We start from the raw sequence: 21,294 nt of genomic DNA on the forward strand, positions 1-21,294 counted from the left end.
CTCAATCCTACTTAATCTTCAGCCACACAGTTTGCATCTCAGTACCATGCTGTTAGGTAACTAGGTGTGCTCCAATCCGGGACGACCTCGAGGGCAGGGAGACTCCACCCATCAGGTATCTCCGGGGGAGAGGCGGAAATACCTGAGCTAGCCGAGCTAGCTCGGTCTGACCTTCTCGAACCCCCGCTGTTCATGGAGGGCCTCGTAAGACTCTAAGATTTAGAAGTCCCACTTTTACCTGCCCGAGACTGTCCACACGGAATTGAGCTTCCAGTCCCAACACCCAAGAAATACTTTATTTGCACTTTTTGTTTTGAATTGACTGTGACCTAGGGGTAGAGTATGTTGAGTTCTGATGTTATATACCTTTGTGTTTGTTCAAGGTCATGTGGCCACTCTGGTAATGAGTTGTTATGCATTCTGCAAATATGAAGTTCATGATGTTTTTATTTTGTAGAAATTATGTTGTATTTACTTAAGAAATGTTAATGCCTATTCAGATACAAATTGTCTATGTTATGGGCAGTGTTATGTCTGTTGGTCTTCGTTTCTCTACTTGTATTTTCTCAGTTGATGAATATAATTAAAGAAGATTGTTGACCTTTCAAAAGTTGTTTTCCTTTTAGAAAAGCAGGTCTAAGAGTCTGTGTAGCAGGTCCTCCTGTGTATGTCTTTGTGCTTACTGCTACAAACAGGTGTCTCTAATTCTCATAATTTTTGGTTTTGTCCTAAATCAATAGGTGAAATATGCTGTCCAGATGATGAACACCAAAGGGTTTCAGTTGGCATTGGGGATTCTTGCTGCAAAAACATCCCATACTCTACCACAGGAAACCAAATCTGCTGTGCTGGGGTGTTACATGATGGATATCAGCAACAGTGCTGTGGTGGACTGATGGTGGGCAAAGAATTAGTCTGCTGTGGTGGTGAAGAAGAGGGCAAGGTACATATCCGGCTTCCAGGTAATGTGGTCCTTTAATGTGCATTTGTAGCATCACAGAATTTAAGACCTTGGAGATTGAGTCTAGTTCCACAACCTACTCACCCTGCCCCCTGCCACTTTATAGATAAAAGCATTAGGGATGTTTGGTGACTTATCAAAGAATAAACAGACCCAAAGAACTAAAACCAATTTATTATGTCACACAATAAAATGGCCTCAGATCTGAGATTTGAATCCACAACCATGACTTTTTCTTGTGCTTTGTCAGAAATATACTAATAGAAGAGCAGTGTAGACATATGAATTTTTAATTTTTCTTAAATACACACACTGCTATAGTAAAAGGAGAACTGTATTTGGAATAAAGGCATTGGATCTGAGACCTCTTTCTTATTTGTTCTGTGGCCTTGGCTAATTTGCTTGAGTTTTTAAAACTTCTTTTTTATTTTAATCTGTTAAATGGCAACATTAGTGCCTGCCCTACATCAGAGAATTATTATGAAGTTCAAAAATGTTAATATATAACTCATTTTCTTTAAAAACTGTCATTTTATGTGTACTCTTTCACACAGTTAAATGACAGTTATCTCCATTCCACTTGCAGAATATTAGTATTTTCCTCCACTAATTTTTAATATAGAAGTGATAAGAACTGTCTTATATCAGAGCTTTCCACTTTAATGAAGATTTTTTATATACCCACAGAATCTTGGTCATGTATTGGCCAGGCATGCTTTCAGATGCTTATAATCTCTTCTACTGAAGATGGCTGAGACTGATAGTTTGCTGGCATTGAGGAACTCTAAGCTACAGTTGGGCTAAGCTGATAGGGTGTCCACACTAAGGCTGACACAAATAAGATGAAGTACAGAGCCACCAGGCTGCCTAAGGAGGGCCAAACTGACCATGTTGGAAAAACAGATCCAATTAAATATTTCATGTTGATCAATATTGAGATTGACCTATCAGCGGTGAGACCGAGTCTCCAAATAAAAGCGGGAAGAGTGGGGAAGAACTTTAATAATAGAAACTGCTTTAGAATTAATTTAATCTGTGGTTGATTAAGAATTACCTTTAAAACATCCCAGCATGTTTTAAATCTAACCTCTGCTTAAAGACCTCTAACAATGGAGAACCTACTTTCTCCAAATGCAACCCACTCCACTTCTTGTCAGTTGTAATTATTAGGAAATCCATTCTTTCTTCAATCCTAAATCTTTCTCTTTTTAACTTCCATCTGTGTTCCTAGTACTGTCTTTACATCCGGAGCAGAATTTATTTAATCCCCCTATCAAATTGTAGCCCTTCACATATTTAAATATTGCTATAATATCTTTATAAAGATTTTTTCTAGGTTCAACATCCAGTATCTCTTCAACCTAAGCTTCATTTGGCATACTCTTTCATCCTTTCATTGATGACCTGGTGGTCCTGTCCTGGAAGCACTCCAGTTTGTCTAGATCTTCTGTTGCCAAGAAGTAAACACAGAATTGTAGATGTGACCTGTTCAGGAGAGTGGAGAGTCCTCATTCAGGACATACTGTTCTCCAATGTAACTCAAGAGGACAATAATTTGAAGGGCTTAGGACTTGCTTTTTTTTTTTAATACATTTTTATTGGTATTTTACTTCTTTCCTCACCGTGTATCCATCTTCTTCCCTCTCTCAGAGAGTCAGCCCATATGACAAGAGAGAGTAAACCACTCAGCACTACTGTCATCTTGTCCACTAGTGCATATTGATTTATTGTATACACAAAGTACAACATGGGACAATTTTCCAGTTACTTTGTCAAAATTTAAATATACTATATCTACATTACCCTAGTCTAAGAGTCTGTTCTACAAAAAAGAAGAAAAGATTTAACCTAATATGACTCCTTTTTTTGTAAAATAAAACCAAGTGACTACCACTTCTCTTTCTAATGGGTTCACAAAGCATACCTTTACCAAGGCCTTCTAGAATTTTGCTTAGACTAGATGTCAGTCTCTCACTTATAGGTTGCAGACTCTACTTTTTTCCTTTAATAAAAAGACGTTTCCCTTTTCCAGATGTGTGTTACCCCTTTTCTTTTAGATCTTTCAAAAATTATAGTCCCTAAATAATAACTTCTAAAAGTTCTTTTAGTACCCTAGAATGCCATACACCTAGGCCTGGTGACTTCAGTTTATCAAAAGAAACTTCATATTACGTGGCCATCTTCTTATTATGCCAAGGTTCCATTGCCTTCCAATGATTTTTGATCTTTCCTTATGAGTACAAAGATTATTCTCCTTGGAAAGAAAAACTAAACTAAACTAAGAATTAGTCAGTCTTCATTCTCTCATTCATCATCATCCCTCCATCTACCAGGAGTAGTTAACCTATCTCTTTGTTGTCCTTAACATTGATCAACTGCTGCAGGATATTCTAGACCTTGGGAGTACTAGCAAAATTCTTACAGGACTGTGCTGTTCTTTTCTATCCATCTTTAATTACTAGTATTGTTTATTTATTAACTTAAAAAATGAGTTGATCAATGAAATAAATTTCCCTAGGCAATTTCCCTTTTCTTCCTTATTAAAATTATTTCTCCAAATGTCATCAGAATTTAATTCTTGAGAGTTTCTGAGCCATCCTTCTTTATCCAAATTATGCAAAAACAAAACAAATCATTGGAGCTTACCTATGTTTTCTCTTAAATGTTTCAAATCTAATCTCTCTAATCTAGGTTACCAGTCATACCATGCAAGATTTCTTCTACATCTGTATCAGGAATCTTATTTTAGAATGCTCATTTGCCCTTCAGTTTCATATCTTTTTTATATCAACAATCAGTTCTTCCTTGTTAATTAGAATAGGGTACAGAACAGCAAATCCTTTCATCACTTTCTTAACCTTTGCAAGAACTAAATGAGCATTATTCCATACATTTATCAGCCACTCTGATTTTGGTGAGAGAGAGTTGAATTTTCTGGATGGTTGAATTCTCTTAACTCAGTAAATAGCAAACAAACTTTTATTGGGTGCTTATGTATCAGTCACTGTACTAAGTGCTGGGGATACAAACAGGAAAAAGAAACAATCTGTTCCCTCAAGGAGCTTAAAATCTAATGGGGGAAGAAAATATACAAAACACAAATCTCTACAGTATGACATTTCTATGACAGATTTGTGACCTGTTTTAATCATTATTTAATTATTCCTTCTAAGTGAGCTCCAATATATAATCACAACAGTGCTGCTTATAATTTTCCCTCTGTTAAAACTCACCCAAATATTCCTTACCATAATTCACCCTTTGTTTTCCTGAATTATCCCAAATGAGTACATATGAATAGGTAGCACTATTCCATCCTTTTTCAACCTGTGTTCCTTTTTGAATAAGGTATACTCTTAAATAGAGTAAGATAATTTCGGTCACGAGTCTGAGCCTATCATATCTAGTAATTAATATCTATGAAATCCAATTTGCCTTGAATTAGGGTCCCTAGGTTGCCTTCTTTATTACTCATATTTTGAATATTTTTATATAGACCTATGAAGCCAGGGCTTTTACTGCTAGCTCTCTATTGACTATCACCTCCTAGGAATTTTGCTGTTCTCCTCCCTATTACTCTCTTTGGTCTTAGTCTTATCAACTCTATATAGGCAGTTGTCTTCCTCCCACTCCCTTTTTATTTGGGAGACTTCTTGATTATTTATTGGCAAGATTCCGACACATATGTTTTGGCCAGTCTTTATTAGGTATCTGTGACCAGGAGCTCATCATCCTCCTGGTCCTTTCCATGTGATTCTTCAGAATTTGGTAGTGGCTGTCACATTTGACATTTCCCAGGAGACTTTCCATGACAGCCTGGATATACAGCTCATGTAGGATAAGTAGTTATCTCAGTATTCCTTATCAGAGTCACAAACTCTCTCACCCCTTAGCTCCTTTTCCTCTGACCATTACCTTACTGGATTATCTCTCATCTGACGACACACTTGTCTCTTTTTGGAGCACAAACTCTTTCTTTTATTTAGGGATAGTCCAGCTCTCCTCCATCTTCCAACCCCCCATTCCTTATACCTCCTACATAGCGTCAATGGTCTGTTTTCTTCTTTTCTTTCTCTGGGCCTCATAATCCCACTGTCTAACATTCTGTTATGGGGGAAACTTCCCCTCTGATTTTTTTCCCTCTTCTTTACCCCTTGCTTCCTCTTGGGGTTTATCATCCACTCTTCTACGGGACACTTCATCCTTCCTGGTAACTTGTAGAATAGGAGAGTATTTCTTCCTCCTCTTTACCCTTCTCCTCATTTGCACTCCCAAAGTTAAATAGGAATTTTAGAAATGTATTCTGAAGACTATTTCATTTTCAGTAAAGGAAATCAGGAAAAAAGAAGGACTGTTAATGTGGCTACTCAGATCCCAGTGGTCACCATAAGAGTTGCTCTTTACCTGCCTCTGTGGATGCTTGAATTGGGGCTGATGTCCCTGAAATGTACTATTGCAGAATGAAGGGCCATAACCTTACTAATTTTCTAAAACTTACTTGTGCCAGCTCAGTAATTTGCCTTTAACACAACCTTCTTCACATTATTGCAAGCAGACAACCACAACAAGGAGAAAAAAATATTGGGGCAAATCATACAGTATAACTAGAGAATATGAATATAAGCATAGGTGTAGATAATGAAACCCTCTTACAATCTTTATGTCGCCACCACCACTGTTGCCACAAAGCTGAGGGTGATCTCTATTTTCTTTAAATCAGAGATTCTTAACTTGTTTTGTGTCATGAACCCCTTTGGTAGGCTGGAAAAATCTTTAAGTTCCTTCTTAGAACATTTTTTTAATGTACAAAATAAAACATATAGAATTTCAAAGGAAATAAGTTTTATTGAAATATATACATATATACGTACGTATACACACATGTATGTGTATATATGACATAAAAACACACCCCCGCCCCCAATTTCATGGACTGCAAAGAACTCCATGCATTAGCTGGTGATTAGAATTTAAGGGTTCTGTAGATCTGCTCTTACCCTTTGGCCCCTCAGCCTCTACTCATTATGATTGTTGGTGAGGGTCTGCTTTATTACATGAGTTATAATTTTAAAATAAAGCATGGTGATGATTCCTTTCAGTCTGTTGATCCATCAGAAGAACTCACTGCTTTTTCATATTTCCTTCTCTTCCTCATCTCCCTCGATGACCCCCCGCCCCATCTTTGTAACCCTCTTCTTCCTAAACATGTCCATGCCACATCTTGTGCGTGGAAATGTGAATCCAGCAGTAGTGCTCCTGAGCCAGGCCCTTTCTCACTGCATGGCATTGTGCGCCTGCCATGAGACCAGGCTGGCTCGTAAAACATCTCTTTATGTGCTTTACTACTTAAACTCTTTTATTTGCCTGCAGGAGCCCTTTAACAAAATCACATTGAATTGACTTTCTCACACCAAATCAAATCTCCCTGGTCCCAGTTCAGTTGTCTTTGTCAATATGTATTTTATAAATGGAGTGAATTAACAGATGCTGTTGGAACAGAAGTGCTGGGGTAGCGTTTATGTTTTTAGTGCTCTCTCTGGGCAGATGAGTTGTGTAGAAGTGTAATACAGGTATCTGGGGATGAAAGTCGTGTTCTTCATTTCAGCGTATATGTATTCTTAACCATTTTCTTTGAATATATATTTTAAGCCGTTTTATTGTTCTTTCCTTTGAACATTTGTTTATATGGCACTATCAATTATACCATTAATCTTAGGATGGACTTGATGACATCCCTTGGTATTAAAGAATGAAAATTACAACCTTTCTATCATTCAGAGAGGTTGGCAAAGAAGACAGGTTTTTAAATTTTTTTTAGTAGCCTATGTGAAACCAGGCATGGTATATATTTAGAATATGTTACCTGATTATTTCTGTGGTGAATTCTGAAAATACTGTGGCTGAGATTTCTTTATTGCCATATCATTCTGAATTTGACTTCTTACTTTATCTAATAGTGCCTCCAGGATAAGTAGTTCCTATTGTTTAACAAAGGTATAAGATACAATAAGAGTGTGCCTGGGGATTTTGCAAGCTGAGATTTGTTGCTAACTGAGCTCCCATTGTGTAATAGTCATATTGAAAGAATATTTTCTGGGAATATTTTCATGTTAGAGAATGAGTTTTTGAAAACTCTAAATGGATAGCTATTTTTTTAAAGGTTGTAATATATCTTTTTGGCATTTTTACCGTCTCGTACCATCCCACCCCCATCCTTGTGGTAGTGATGATGGTGACCAGAGACATCTACTGGTGTAGGCAAGCATGAATATCATCTCATACTTCCTGGGGACAATTTTTAAAGTATGAAAGACTAGAAGTCTCAGCTACTTTTCTTCTTTTTTCCCTAAGAAATTATGCTTCTGGCTGATAGACTTGCATGTTATAGGCGTTCTCCAATCTCACTATGTTTAAATGGCCTTAGTTACAGCCCCTATGGTCATACCTGAACTCCCCAGAGATTACTTCTCTGGGATCCTAGTTTTCTTTGTTTGTAATTTTTAATTGAATTTTTTTTTGTTTTGACTTGGAAGTGGGGGCTTTACAATTCTCATTCTTCCTGAAGATATATAGATATACATATATAGATATATATGTATATCTATATATATATGTATATATACATACACACACACAAGTCCTTCTATCCTTTCAGATTTACCAAATTAGTAATTATCAGCCAGCTGTGTTTGTAAATTCCATTTCAGAGCTGGACATTAAATAATTGTTTGTGAGGGAGGGCACGGAGCCCATGTTGTGAGTTATAAATCCTTCCCTATACTGTTTTCTCATTGGTGTTCAATGTACTGCCAAGCCTCTCAAAGAGACACAGTATATTTTGGTTGATCTGAAAATGAAACAGTAATTCAATGAATACTTATTACTAAAATAAAATCTACAACCTGTTCAGAGATATTCTATATCTGTGCAAATTTAAGGAAGAGACTTTGGAAGAATGAATCAATCCATCAATACTACATGACCTATTTTGTGTGTCTTCGGGCATATTTAAATTTGTGCATTCTCAGTGTCAAAGTTCAAGAGTCAAGTGCTACATGTGATAAATTAGGTAAGGGTCAAAAGTTATTGCAATGCAGTTTCGGAAGATTGTCTGTCTCTGAATTTGCAGCTCATTCATGCTGAAGTGATGCACTATGGGAATTACTACCCAACTCTGCTCTGCAACATCTGCTCTCCCTAAGTGAGTTAGTGCACGTCAGACATCTTTATGTCAGAATATTGCAGTGATGGATGCAGTCCTCAGAAAATGCTGCATAAAAATCTGGTGTGCCGTTCTGGCCATTAAGTGAAATTACTATTTAAATTAATGGCACTGTCACAGTTTATCTGTGCAAAGAATGAACGCTGATTAGGGTATTAAGTAATTAGCAATTTATCACACTGGAACAAGGTTGATAATAATTAAAGAAGTAATGGTTTACCAAAGAAACTAGAAAGAGAGTCACTTCTTGTTATGTGAGTGAAATCTTGGCTGAAAAATTAAATTCCCTTAAACAAAGATGAAACCCTTTGTGGAAGAAAGCATTTTTTTTCCCAGTGTAAAAACAGTTCATTATCAAAATTTTAGTTGGCCTGTCAAAAGTCCCTCAGAGCTATCAGATGGTTGGTTATGAGTTTCAAATTAGGTCAGTGTCTGCATTTTGATTTTATACTTAAAACATGTTGAAACTGTAGAGTAATTTAAGGAAAAAATGTATTCCACTCTCTGAAAGGCAAGTTTTCACATTTTGATTGCTGTTTAAAATAGTAACATGTATTGTTATAAGAAAACTGCTGGAGAAAATGACAGTTAGGAATCCAAGGTTGTATTTGAATGTCTGATTAAAGGATAGCTAAGAACTGTCCAAAGACGAAAAAATATAGTGCCATATATGTTCTACTGTAATCAAAACTCAGACAACGGAGATAATGTTGCCATATATGTTACATATTCTTCTTAAGTTTTTTTTTTTTATAAAATAGCCAAAATTGTCACCTAAAATCCTAAGGAAAAACAACCAGTCTAACTTTAAACTCATTAATTCTGTGAGTGATTAATAAATAGTCTTCTTTGAGTGTGTGTTTTAGAGTTGTATGTGATGTAACCTTTCAGAGACCTTTTAGGTGAACTTGATATAAATCAGAACTCAGAGTCGAACCTGTGTCTGCATTTGTTCCAAAATGAAAGCATAAAAAGATGAAATAGCAAACTTTAAAAATAAAAGATACAAAGAGTTTTCTTTAGGAATCTGTGGAATTCTTTAAGAACTTTGACCAGCCAGAACCTCCATCTGATGATAGGAAATAGACTTCCCCAGTGAAGAATGCAACCCCTCTCTATCTATTCATACTGGTGATTCTTGTCCATGACTTATCCATATCCTCCAAAAAGTTTTGACCCTACATAATGGAGGCTGCTTCTGCAACTTGTAATATAAAAATAAGTATTAACAGTGATAATAATTTCAATGAAAAGTATGCCTCATTTATCAAATTTAATGTTGTCACATCTTTTGATCTAGATTTGAACATAGTAGGACTATAAATTATGTCAGATTTTAAAGTGTCAGAGAGTCCTCTACCCATGTCCTGAAACATAGGCCTCTCAATTTCTTGCTTCATCTAACCTTCTATTGACAGGTTTCTATCATGTCTGTTTTTATTTACGTAAATATTTAATCATACTTACATGACACAAAACCAACCAGCTGATTTGTCCAGTTCATAGTTCAGTCAATTTAGGAGAAAGAAAAACCAAATCATTTCTTTAACTGAATTATCTGGTTCATTCTGTCAAATGATCAGTTCAATAAGACTCATGTGGACACAGGTTTTTCATGTATATATACCCCATCTCTCTTGCTAGATGGTAGTTTTCTTGAGCTCAAGGGTTTGCTATTTCTAGTTTCCTCTGTTCCCAGTGTTAAGTTGATCTAAGTCTGGTACTCCACGTATTCCTTCTGCCTGGCCTAAGAGCAAATCTTTTATGTTCAGGTCATTGTTTCCATTCCTCCATTCCAGTAGTTATACCCCTTATTTCTAGACTTTTTCTTTTAGTCTAGTGAGTCTTTAGGAATAAACCCATTTGAAATGTGACATTCCATTAAAGGTGGATTCCTTGAAAGAGATTCAAAGTTTTATTTATGGAATATTGGAGAAATTTGAATGAGCTGAAAGATTTCACCAGATTTTTGCATTCCTGAGCTAATTTTTACCCTGTGTATTTCATAAGAAGGGTCCTTCATTCACCTTTCGAGCACATTTGTAGCTGAATGCTACTTTTAGCATTGCGCCATTTCAACAACTGCCTGACTTTGACATTTTTATGCTAAACTTTATTACAGTCTCAGTTTTCCTCTTTTTTTATTTCATATTCATATATAATATTTTATTGTTGCAGAGATGTTCTGTTGTGGGCAGGATTATGTGAATATGTCAGATACCATATGCTGCTCAGCTTCCAGTGGCGAGTCTAAAGCACATGTTAAAAAGAATGACCCAGTGCCAATAAAATGCTGTGAGACTGAACTTATTCCAGAGACCCAGGAATGCTGTAATGGAGTTGGATATAATCCTTTGAAATATGTTTGCTCTGACAAGATTTCAGCTGGAATGATGATGAAGGTAATTGATAGAAAACCTCTCAGAGGCACTGGTTTGACAATGGAAAGAGAAATACATTGTTCATAACTATTTTTCTAAAATAGGAATATAAAAACTCCTGTGTGCATTATTCATTTTCACATTACATCCATATTAATACCAAATGAGTTCGCCATGATTGATGTTATTGCAATGAATTCTAAAGGAATTAATAATGATTAGCTGTGTCTCTAAAGCTTTTCCCAGCACTTCAGATTAGCGCAGAATCTAAAACTCTGCATGCCGAAAGGGCCAGCATAAATAGCCTGCTGCCATTGTGTGACTACTGTTTAATTCCCCATGGGGTATCTGTAGGGGAATAAGAGCTGGTATGACACTGGTTTGCAGTAGAAAGATGTCCTTCCACCAGCACCAACTTAACCCCAACCCCTTCCAATTTGTTCTACTTTTTCCTGTTGATAGAAGCTTTTAATCCAATAAATTCACTTAGTTACATTTAAATTATATTCCTTGGGACAGAGCAGACAACTGAAAGAGTGAAAGGTGCTATTGGTCTAATCATTTATTTTTATGCGCTGTGATGCTCCACATACTCCCATGTCATGTTCGTTAGCATTAAAACTGACCCAGCACTCCAGTAACATCATGTTTAAAGGAAGGAATTACAGATATGAAAAGATTGTCAAGCTCTCCAATAATTTATGATCACTACTACTAAAATGCCTGCCTTGGTCAAAGACAGTGGGAAAGATCTTGTTGGGTGAGTAAGCTACAGACTTGTTGGGTCTGTAGCATGTCCTTTGAGATGTGAATTAACTCTTTCATACAACTAGTGCAGCAGGGCTCACTCTCAAGTAATGATTATCTAGGATAAGACCTCAGAGGTTATGCAGAAGATAATACAAATTCATTACCATTCAGCAAACATTTATTAAACACAGACTCCTATGAAGCACAAGCTTGACACTTGTGGTGGTTGTCATTCAATCACTTCGGTCACATCCGAATCTTCACAACCCTATTTAAAAGTTTAGTTGGCAAGGAGTGGTTTGCCATTTCCTTTTCCAACTCATTTTTCCAGATGAGGAAATAGAGACTAACAGGGTTAAGTGACTCACCCAGGGTCACACAGTTATTATGTGTCTGAAGCCGTATTTGAACTCAGGAAGATGAATCTTTCTTGCAAGGCCAGTGCTCTATCACAGTTCATCTGGCTCGAGAATGGTAGGGGTGTGGGGGAGAAAGTACAAAGATAACTAAGTCATAGCTACCAAGGACTTTAGAATATAAGGAATCACCTAAATAAAAAGACCAAAACCACAAGAAAGAGCACTGAATTGGGAAGGCTGAACCTGAATTTGGCATCACTGGGCATAAATTTAAATCCCAAGTCTTCTATCTGTGCCATCTTGGACAAACCATTTTACCTCTCTGGGCCTCAGTTTCCTCATCTTTAAATGAACTTTGGACTAAATAATCTCAAGATCCCTCCCACCCCAAAGTTATGATCCTATATATTTCGAGTAAGTAATTAGAGACATATTAAACAGAGGGCTGGAGTTGGAATAAGGATGATCTGAGTTTGGATCTTGCCCCTGACACTTATTAGCTGCAAGTCCCTTAAACTGCCTGAGCCTCTGTTTCCTTTACTGTAAAAAGGCAGTAATAATAGTACTAACTTCACAGAGCTGTTGTGAGGCTGAATTGAGAAAATATATGTAAAGTGCTTTGCAAATTACAAAATACTATCTAAATGTGAGCTATTATTACAGTTGATCTGACTTGGTTATAAGACTGAATAAAAACAAGCAATACGGTAGATACAGCTTCATAGTCTGGAACTATATAAAGGCATTTTCCCTAACATTTGACCCAGAACATTTTTCTTTCCCTCCTATATTTTTTGTCTTCAAGAGACTGGTGAGTGTGAATGACTCTCATTCACTGACAGTTAATTGGGAGACTTTGTATGAGAAACTTCACATAAAATGACAGATACTTGAAAAAAAAGTTTTAAAAAATCATGATTTGGTACATAAGACATCATCAGCCACATCTACTTGTAGCATTTTATTTTCTAACACTCTTGTGATGCTTGCATGAGCCAAGCTCCAGGTTTTAGTTTCAGGTTAATACTATATTCTCCCTTCTTCAGATATCATTATAAAATGATTAAGAATCTGGGCTTAAGCTCTTATTGTGGTCTTGTAGGAAGACTATTGACAATATCACAATGCCTTTTGAAATATGACTTTATTTTGTCCTCTGTTGAGAAATGCCGATAAGCTGGTCAAATCTTGTTTGACTTGTAGGCCTTGGTCCCCAGAATCAAGTATGGTGGGATGTAATTGACACAGAGACTAAGCACTGGCCCCTTACCTAGTCATTTTATTATTGTGGCACAATCAGAATTAAGGTTGTTAGATCTCAGCCCCTCATTCTCCATTTGTTATTGGGCTACTCAAAAAATAGGCATATTTTCAGGATTCAGACCAGAGGCATTAAATTCTCCATCAGAAAACTCTTGAAGGCAGCCAGATCAGGTTGAAATGTAATTGGGAAATGTTTAACAAAATAAATAAATAAATACATCACAGATAATGTTCATTTGTAGTTTTTCTAAGTGAAAGATGGCCCACAGGGATCCATTTCTATTTGAGTTTGACAACACTGGTCCAAACTACCCCACTTCCTTTCTCCACCAACAGGGCAATCCCTATTAAAGCCATATCAGCTCTTTGTCTAAAATTCTATGTATGAAGTTTGAGCTCTGAGAGGCTTTGGGGCCCGAGATAAGGGTGTGAAGCTCCTTGAACATCTGAACCATGAGCCTGCCAGCAGAACTAAGGACACTGTGTTTGGTGGGAGGACGGGAAAGAAAAGGGAAGGAGAATGGATTGTATGTCCCCTCTTTGGGAATGATTTCCTCTCCTTTTGCCCTGTAATACCTGGACAAGGCAAATAACCAATATTTTATGTAATAGAGATAGGTCCCAAGAAGTTGAATGTAAACCAATTTCTAAAAGTCAAACTATATCTTAAATGTGCATGATTATTTAAACATGGCAGCTTGAGCATCATTTCATTTATCTGTGAAAGGAAAGGATTTTAGTAGGTTGCCTCCAGTTCTATAGCTCTGAACCTACAACAGAACAAAAATTTAGGTGAATCCATTTTTAATGTAAATAATCATTCATAGTCTGTAAATCCAGATTTTAACATATTGAGATTTCTTAAAATAGAGCCCACCTATATTCACCTTAGTCACAGGATCTTAGATTTAGAGCTGAATATGAAGACTTTTCTGATTCTAGCTGTCCATATCCCTCACTCAACCAATTTTAAAATAGAAGAAATCTATTCATATGTGTGTGTGGGGGCTATTAATTACTTCTTTAAATGGACAGTTTAATTGTCACTGTTGTTACCTATATACAAGTTAGCAACCATTCTTGTATAACATTCTTTCATTACACATATGTACACATATGCATATATGTGCATGTATGTTGTATGTTAACATTATTTCGCCTAATAGAATATATATTCCTTGAGGGCAGTGACCTTCTCAGTTATATCTTTATATTCCCAATGTCTAGCCTATTATATGTGCTTAATAAAATACCTACCAGTTGATAAATTGGAAAAGATCCTATTGGTCATCAGGTATAACCTCTTAATTTTATAATGGGGAAACTGAGACCCAGAAAGGTTAAATGACTTTTCCAAGGTCACACAGCTAGTTAGTGAAAGAGAGATAAAGGACAAACCAAGAGCCTCTGAATTAAAATCTGTCACTTAATCCACTGTGAGACACTTTTCAGGTAAATGAATGTAAGTAATTATTATTAGAGTATTAGCTCATGAAACATTTAAATTCCCTAAAGATCATATAGTTATAATTAAAGTGAGAGGCAAGAAAAAATTATTATGCATCAGGTGAACCCAAAAAAGCAGTTGCAGTCATACCATCAAATAAGCCAAAACTAAAATTCATAATACTAATGGAGCAAAACAAGAAAATTATATTATACTTAAAGGAACCTATTGTAGGCAACAAACTCACTGTCCATATTGAGCATATTTGCTGAATGGGATAACATAAGTTCATAAAATAAAAATTAACTGAATGTCACCAAAAATAACTAGTAACAATAATAATAGAAGACTTTAATGTTCCCCAGAGCTGGAGAAATCTAACAGAAAAGAAAAATAAAGGAGAAAAATATAAAATAGGATTAACTGCTGTAGAATTGGGAACTAAAATATTTATGATGTCTTCTGAATGTAAAAATTAAAAAATATATACCTATTTCTCAGAACCACACAGTCAAAATATAGACTATGTGTTAGGCAACAGAGAAATCACAAATAAATGGAAAAAAATAGAAACAGTAAACATCCTTCTACAGAAAAAAATAAACAACTAGAATACAATTGTCATTATGACAGGGATCATATAAAAAATCAGAGACCTAAGTAAGTACAATCCTAAATGAATGAGTCAAAGAACAAATCATAGAAACAACTAATAACTATGTGAAGGAAATTGATAAGTACGAAACAAAATACTAAATGTTTTGTAGTATGCATCTAAAGGAGTTCTCAGAGGAAAAATCCATATCCATAAAAACAAACATTAACAGAACAGAAAAACTCAATGATGAACTAAATATGCTATGTGAAAATGAGGAAGAAAAACAAAATAAAAAGAGAAAAGGAAATCTTGAAAATTAGAGCATGAATAGATAAATTAGATTTTTTTTAAAACTGTAGAATTTGGAAACAAAATTTAAAGCTGGTTCTTTGAAAAGACTATCAAAATGGACAAATCTTTAGCTATCCTGGTTAAAAGAGAAAGAAAAATCAAATTTAACAAATGAATAAGATGAAATAAAAACCAATAGGCATAAAATAAAAGAATCATCAGAATTTACTATGCACAGTTATTCCCACCTCAAAAAAATAAAACACTGAGATTTAAAAACAAATAGATTATCTACAAAAATGTAAAGTACTCAGTTACAAAACACATGGTAGAGATGTTAAATAAGCTAAACAAAGATGAATTTAGAAGGTAATTATATCAAGCTTTTAAAGAACAGTAACTGCAGGGCTAAAAACTAGTGTGATGTCCCTATATCTGCACTGTTTTACACTCCAGGGGATAGGGGCCACTAAGCTGCCTAAGGTTAGAAATGGAATGGGCTAAAGTTCTCATGCTGCTCAGTAGTGGGATCAGGCAATGATCCTACTGGGATCACTTTTTGTAATATACACATACACATATGTATATACATACATACAAACATGCACATATATACATATATGCACATGCACATATATTTATAAAATTCATTAATATGGATAAAATTGGGGATAATTGGTGAAAATGGGATGATTTTTTGACCAAATAATTACAAAGGATAAAACAGATATTTTTATTGCATCAAACTGATGAAATTTTACATGAACAAAATCAATGCAGCTAGGATAAGAAAGCAAGTAATCCCCTAAGGAAGAAAATCTTTGTTTCAAATATCTCCATTATTTATAAGGAGTCTGATATCCACAATATATTGTCAACTATAGAAATATTAAAACTAAAAATTAATTGCCAATAGATAACTGGTCAAAAACAGGAATGGCTAGTTCTAAAACTTATGCACTACTAACAACCAGATCCATTGGAGCATTCTGCTCCATCACTGATAAAAAGAGAAACGTGAATCAAAACAACTCTATGGTTTCATCTCATACTCAGAAAATTGGCCAAGACTAGGCAACTGAAAATAGTCAGTTTGAAGGGTTGTGGAAAGACACTAATGAATTATTGGTGTAACAATGAATTATTTCAACCACTCTGGAAATCATTTTGAATTTATTTGAAAAAAGTGACCAGAATATCTATTCCTTTTGGCTGAGGGACTCTATTGCTAGGCAAATAGGTAACCAAAGGAGAAAACTCCTTAGGTAACCAAAGGAGAAAAGTCCTATAGATACCAATCTAATTTAGCAGCACCATATGCAATAACAAAGGGTTGCAAACAAACTAAATATATCTGCCAATTTTAATGGATAAACAAGTTGTAGAACATAAGTGTAAAGGAATATTACTGTATATATGAAGTGAAGATAAATTCATCCATGGTGAATATTTCCTTGAAAATGTTTTGTTAACTGATATGAGCTGAAGTAAGGAGAAACAAGACAACACTCTATACAGTCACTACAATATAATTGGCAAAGAATCACACAATATTGTAAAATTACAATGACTAAGCTTGAACACAAAGAGGAGATAGGAGAAGGACCCTGTAACTGCTTCTTTACAGGTCAGGGGATTCCAGATTTGGGATACTTCATATTATTTTCAGTAGTGATGGCTGTCATTTTCAATATAGATGTTAGTTTTGCCAAATTTTCCCCCTCCTACCTTTTTCCTTGTTATAGAGCCATATGTTTAATAATTTGCTCATTTATGGGCAGCTAGTATATGGGCACAGTGGATAGAGTGCCAGACTTAAAGCCAGTAAGACTCATCTTACTGAGTTCAAATCCAGCTTCAGATACTTTTTAGCTCTGTGACCCTGGGCAAGTCATTTACCCCTTTGTGCCTCAGTTTCCTCTTCTGTACAATGACCTGGAGAAACAAATGGCAAAACACTCCAATATTTGCCAGGATCACCCCAAATGAAGTCACAAAAAGTTGGACATGATGGAAAAATGACGGAACAGCAATTCATCATTTGGAATGTGTAGTTGATATAAAAGCAAATAATAAGATCTTTTTAAAGTTTATATGGTAAATAACTTTTGGTTCCAGCCACCTCATCATCATTGGAAAGTAGAATTTTCTAAAGATAGTGTTTTTTCTTTCAAAACTAGATTGGTAAAATGATGTGACCTTTCTCAATTTTTAAAATTGATTTAGTGGTGATGATTCAGCATTATGATGCATACTATTTCATTTGGAACTAATAGTTACATACATCCAAATGAAGTATAATAACCTCTTCACCCATCCCCCCCCATCATCCTTTTTGTTTGCCTTAGGAAACCAAAGAATGCCAACCTGCTTCCCTCTGCCCTACTTCTATGAAAGATGCTGCCTATTGTGGGAGGTGCGACTTCAACCTTACCAGCCATGTTTGTGCTTTGATAAGAGATCCTCCCCAGACTTCCAAGAAATTGTCACATGAAGACGTGTGTCCATCAGCTGAAGAAGATGTCTACATTGGAAACGCAAGCACCTACTCATTCATAGGTAATAACAAAGGGATTACCTGATGGAATAATAGGAGACAAAATAAAATGTTAGATTAAACATGTTTTTACCCTCCTGTTTTCTTAAATGAAGACTGTTATTTGATGGTTTCTGACTTGGGATACAAAGACAAGCCAAGAAGAAAGATAGTCCCTACCCTCAATGAGCTTACATTCTGGTAGGGGAAAATGACACATGATGAGAATGGCAGTGGAGAATGAATGGACCTGAACAGGAGCATGGTATTGGAGCACAGAAAGTCAGAAGCCTAACTAGGAGGGGAATGAAGGGAAGGTGGCTCTAGACGAGTTTCCTGGAAGGAACTCAGCACTAGAAGAAAGGGCCGATGTTGTGGATGGAAGCCAGCAAAGCCAGCAGAAGCAACCATTTCATAAAGTAATGTGAAATGAGAATGGAAAGCTTGAATGGAAGAATATGGAGACATTACAGGCTGTGGTACTAACTGAAGCATAGCTAGTGAATCATATGGATAAGGTTGTTCTTAGGTAGTCATGGTGCTTTTTTTTTAAACCAGTAATTGTGTCTCTTAATGTGCAAAGAACAACGTCCATTAAGTTGTCCTAAAGGTAGGATATGACAATAGGGACAGTCCTCCTGATTTTAAAATTTTCTTATTTTTGTTATTTATTTGTTTGTTTATGGAACCTTTTGAAATCTTTTTCAAAGCCAAACATTTGTGAATTATCAGACATCAAAACCAAAATAAGATAAATTAAAATGATATATTCTAACAATCTAAAGTTTGGGGAGGAACCCATTCTATTCCACCCTGACTCCCCTATTTGCCTTATGATAAGAAAGATGATGGATGTTTATGACTTGCACTCAGTTATGTCAAGACTAGAAGAGGTGCCTAATAAGGAACTATATACAATGAGATCTGCACGGAGAGCTTCTACTTTCTCCACATCTCTCCTAACTATGAAAAATGAACAGACTGCTAGATGGGGAAAGGGCTTATCAGTGAATTTAAATTCTAAGCCTTCAAGCAAAATTATGGAAAAGACCACCTTACACTTCATTAATTGAAAAATAGACTCTCAAAAGAGAATCTCTGAAATTTAGAGCAGGATCTTTTAAGCTGTCATAACATACTCCACAAGTAAATAGATACTTTCATTTCCCTAACTAATAATAATATTTAATATTTTAAAATCTCCATTTTTGCCCTAATAAAAATCATTCCTGATATAATAAATACAAATGAATCTCAGCTATTTTACGGCCAGAAAATGCAGCATTTGTATTGGAGAACAAAATAACAAAAAGTTCCCATAAACTATAACTAATAAGGACCTATCACTATGTGCTGGTAAGCCAGACTCTATACAAAGTCATGTAAACAAACTTAGTGTTAACCTTGAAGAAGCTTTCAATTTCACTACCAGTATGCATGGGTGACAGATATGCAACTAAATAATAACCACCGAATGAATATATGCAATAATGCATCGGTTATCTTAAGACTTTGTGCTTCAGCTAATGTGACTGAATCAAGACAAGCTATGGGGGTTGGTCTAGGACCACACAGGCATATCAGCATAGGGTGGATGTCAGGAAAATGCAGATGCCACACACACACATGTGCACACACACACATGTGCGCACACACACACGTGCACACATGCAGACACACACATAACAGTGGGAAGAGAAGAGTTGATTTAGACTAATGGTTAAATTGTTCCTGAGTTCTCCTTTATTGCCTCCAGATTCCATACTTATATCATGGCCTAAATCCCCATTCCAGTAATTTGTTTTCCTATTTAATTCACCCTTTTGCACTTCTAACATATGAAGGTGTATGTGTCTGTCCTAGCCTGACCTTTGATTTATTTGATGTATGGTAACTTCTATAGTTCCCAACTCGGAACCTGTTGCTTCTCCTACCAAATATAGATTGTCTTTTCCCTTCGTTCCACAGGGTTATCTTAAATACCAGAACGTGTTAGCTCTGCTGGGTTGAAAAGCAATAGTATTCTCAAAGTCTTTAAAATTTAAATTATAATACCTACCTTACTACCAATATCCCAATAGGAATCTCCATAGATCTTGAAGCTACCGTAGTAGTCCACCCAGAATACCTAGAAATTTGCTGCCTTGAAGGTGCTGCTGTTACTCTGAGAGGAATGAATTCTTCTTTCAGAGAGTGAGTGGAAGCAAATGTCCTTGTCCTAGACTACAAGAGCCCCGATAATTGTTTTTGAGGGTCAGGTCAAGGATTTCTCAAGCTCATGGTCCATTTAAAAATAGACTTTTTCCTCCAGGATTGTCCTCAAGTATCCTTTGTTGTATTCATTGGAGCAATTAGTTGCACCCTGGGCCATCTTTTAGCTCAATGGAAATAGTTACCATCCATTCTGGAAAATGTAGAAGGGTTTATTCAGAAACTTTTGAAACCAATGATAGAACTAAAATTGTTAACCCAACCCCAGGTCCAATTAGCAGCAAGAAAACATGAAAAATTGCTATTTTTAAAAAAATTTAACTTTTTTTCTTTTTAAATTTTGAATTCCAAATTCTCTTCCTTTCCCTCTTTTCCCCCTCTCTCCCTGTCCCTCTTTCCCCTCACCTGTCTTTCCTCTTTCCCTCTCTTTCTTCCTCCTTCTTTCCCCTTTCCCCTTTCTCTTTTCCTCTCTCTCCTCTTTCTCTTCTTGACTCTCCCTTTTTTGTCCCTCTCCTCTCCCTTCTCTTCTCTGCCCTCTCACCCAAGTTTACAAATTTAAGGCCACCCTTAATCTTCAATCTCTTCTTTTCAACTTGTTCATTCCCTATGGCCTGCATATAAATGCAGATTTTCCCATTTAACCTCACCATCCCCAAAGTTGTTATGCTAAGCCTCTCCTCCCTCTCCCAGCCAAACTCCTGGATAAAGTTGGGTACGTTCATTCCCTGCACTTCCTCTCTCTTCATCTCCCACCATGCTGTGCTTACTATTGCCATAGTTTTGCCCTCCAAACCAGATCATCAGAGACTTTGTCTTTGACTTCCCAGGCCAGAGTTCCTAGCCACTATACTCCTTTATGTATCACTTCCACCATTTGAATATACTCTTTAAAACACTCAATCAATGAGCATTCATTAAGCACTTTCTGTGTCCTGGACTCTGTGGTAAGCACTGAATAATTTGCAAAGAAAAGTAAAATCATGGTCCCTTCGCTCAAGATGGTCATATCCTAACTGGGAGACAATATGCAACCTAAATAAAAGGTCCATTTAGAAGAAATTGGGGGTGACCTTAAAGCGACTTCTTACAGAAGATGGAATTTTAGCAGAGACTTGAAGAAATTCGTGGAAGCCAGGAGGCAGTGGTGATGAGAGAGAGTGAATTCCAGTTATGGGGACAGCCAATGAAAGATGAGGAGTTGAAAGCTGGAACATCTTGTACCAGGAGCAGCAAGGCTGTTAGTGGCATTTGATTGTAGAATACATGGAGAGATTT

General features: G+C 36.1%; 1 protein-coding gene across 1 annotated transcript in view; it reads left to right on the forward strand.

Annotated features, from left to right (window-relative positions):
* USH2A (usherin) overlaps window positions 1–21,294 on the forward strand; it is a 990,439-nt gene that overhangs the window by 748,009 nt on the left and 221,136 nt on the right. Inside the window, exons 49-51 of the mRNA XM_072647832.1 lie at window positions 741–962; window positions 10,362–10,585; window positions 17,621–17,831. Of these exons, the coding sequence (XP_072503933.1) occupies window positions 741–962; window positions 10,362–10,585; window positions 17,621–17,831 (657 nt within the window). The remainder of the gene's footprint in view (window positions 1–740; window positions 963–10,361; window positions 10,586–17,620; window positions 17,832–21,294) is intronic.

The sequence above is a fragment of the Notamacropus eugenii genome, chromosome 2 (assembly GCF_028372415.1).
Source record: "Notamacropus eugenii isolate mMacEug1 chromosome 2, mMacEug1.pri_v2, whole genome shotgun sequence".
Taxonomy (NCBI): Eukaryota; Metazoa; Chordata; class Mammalia; order Diprotodontia; family Macropodidae; genus Notamacropus; species Notamacropus eugenii.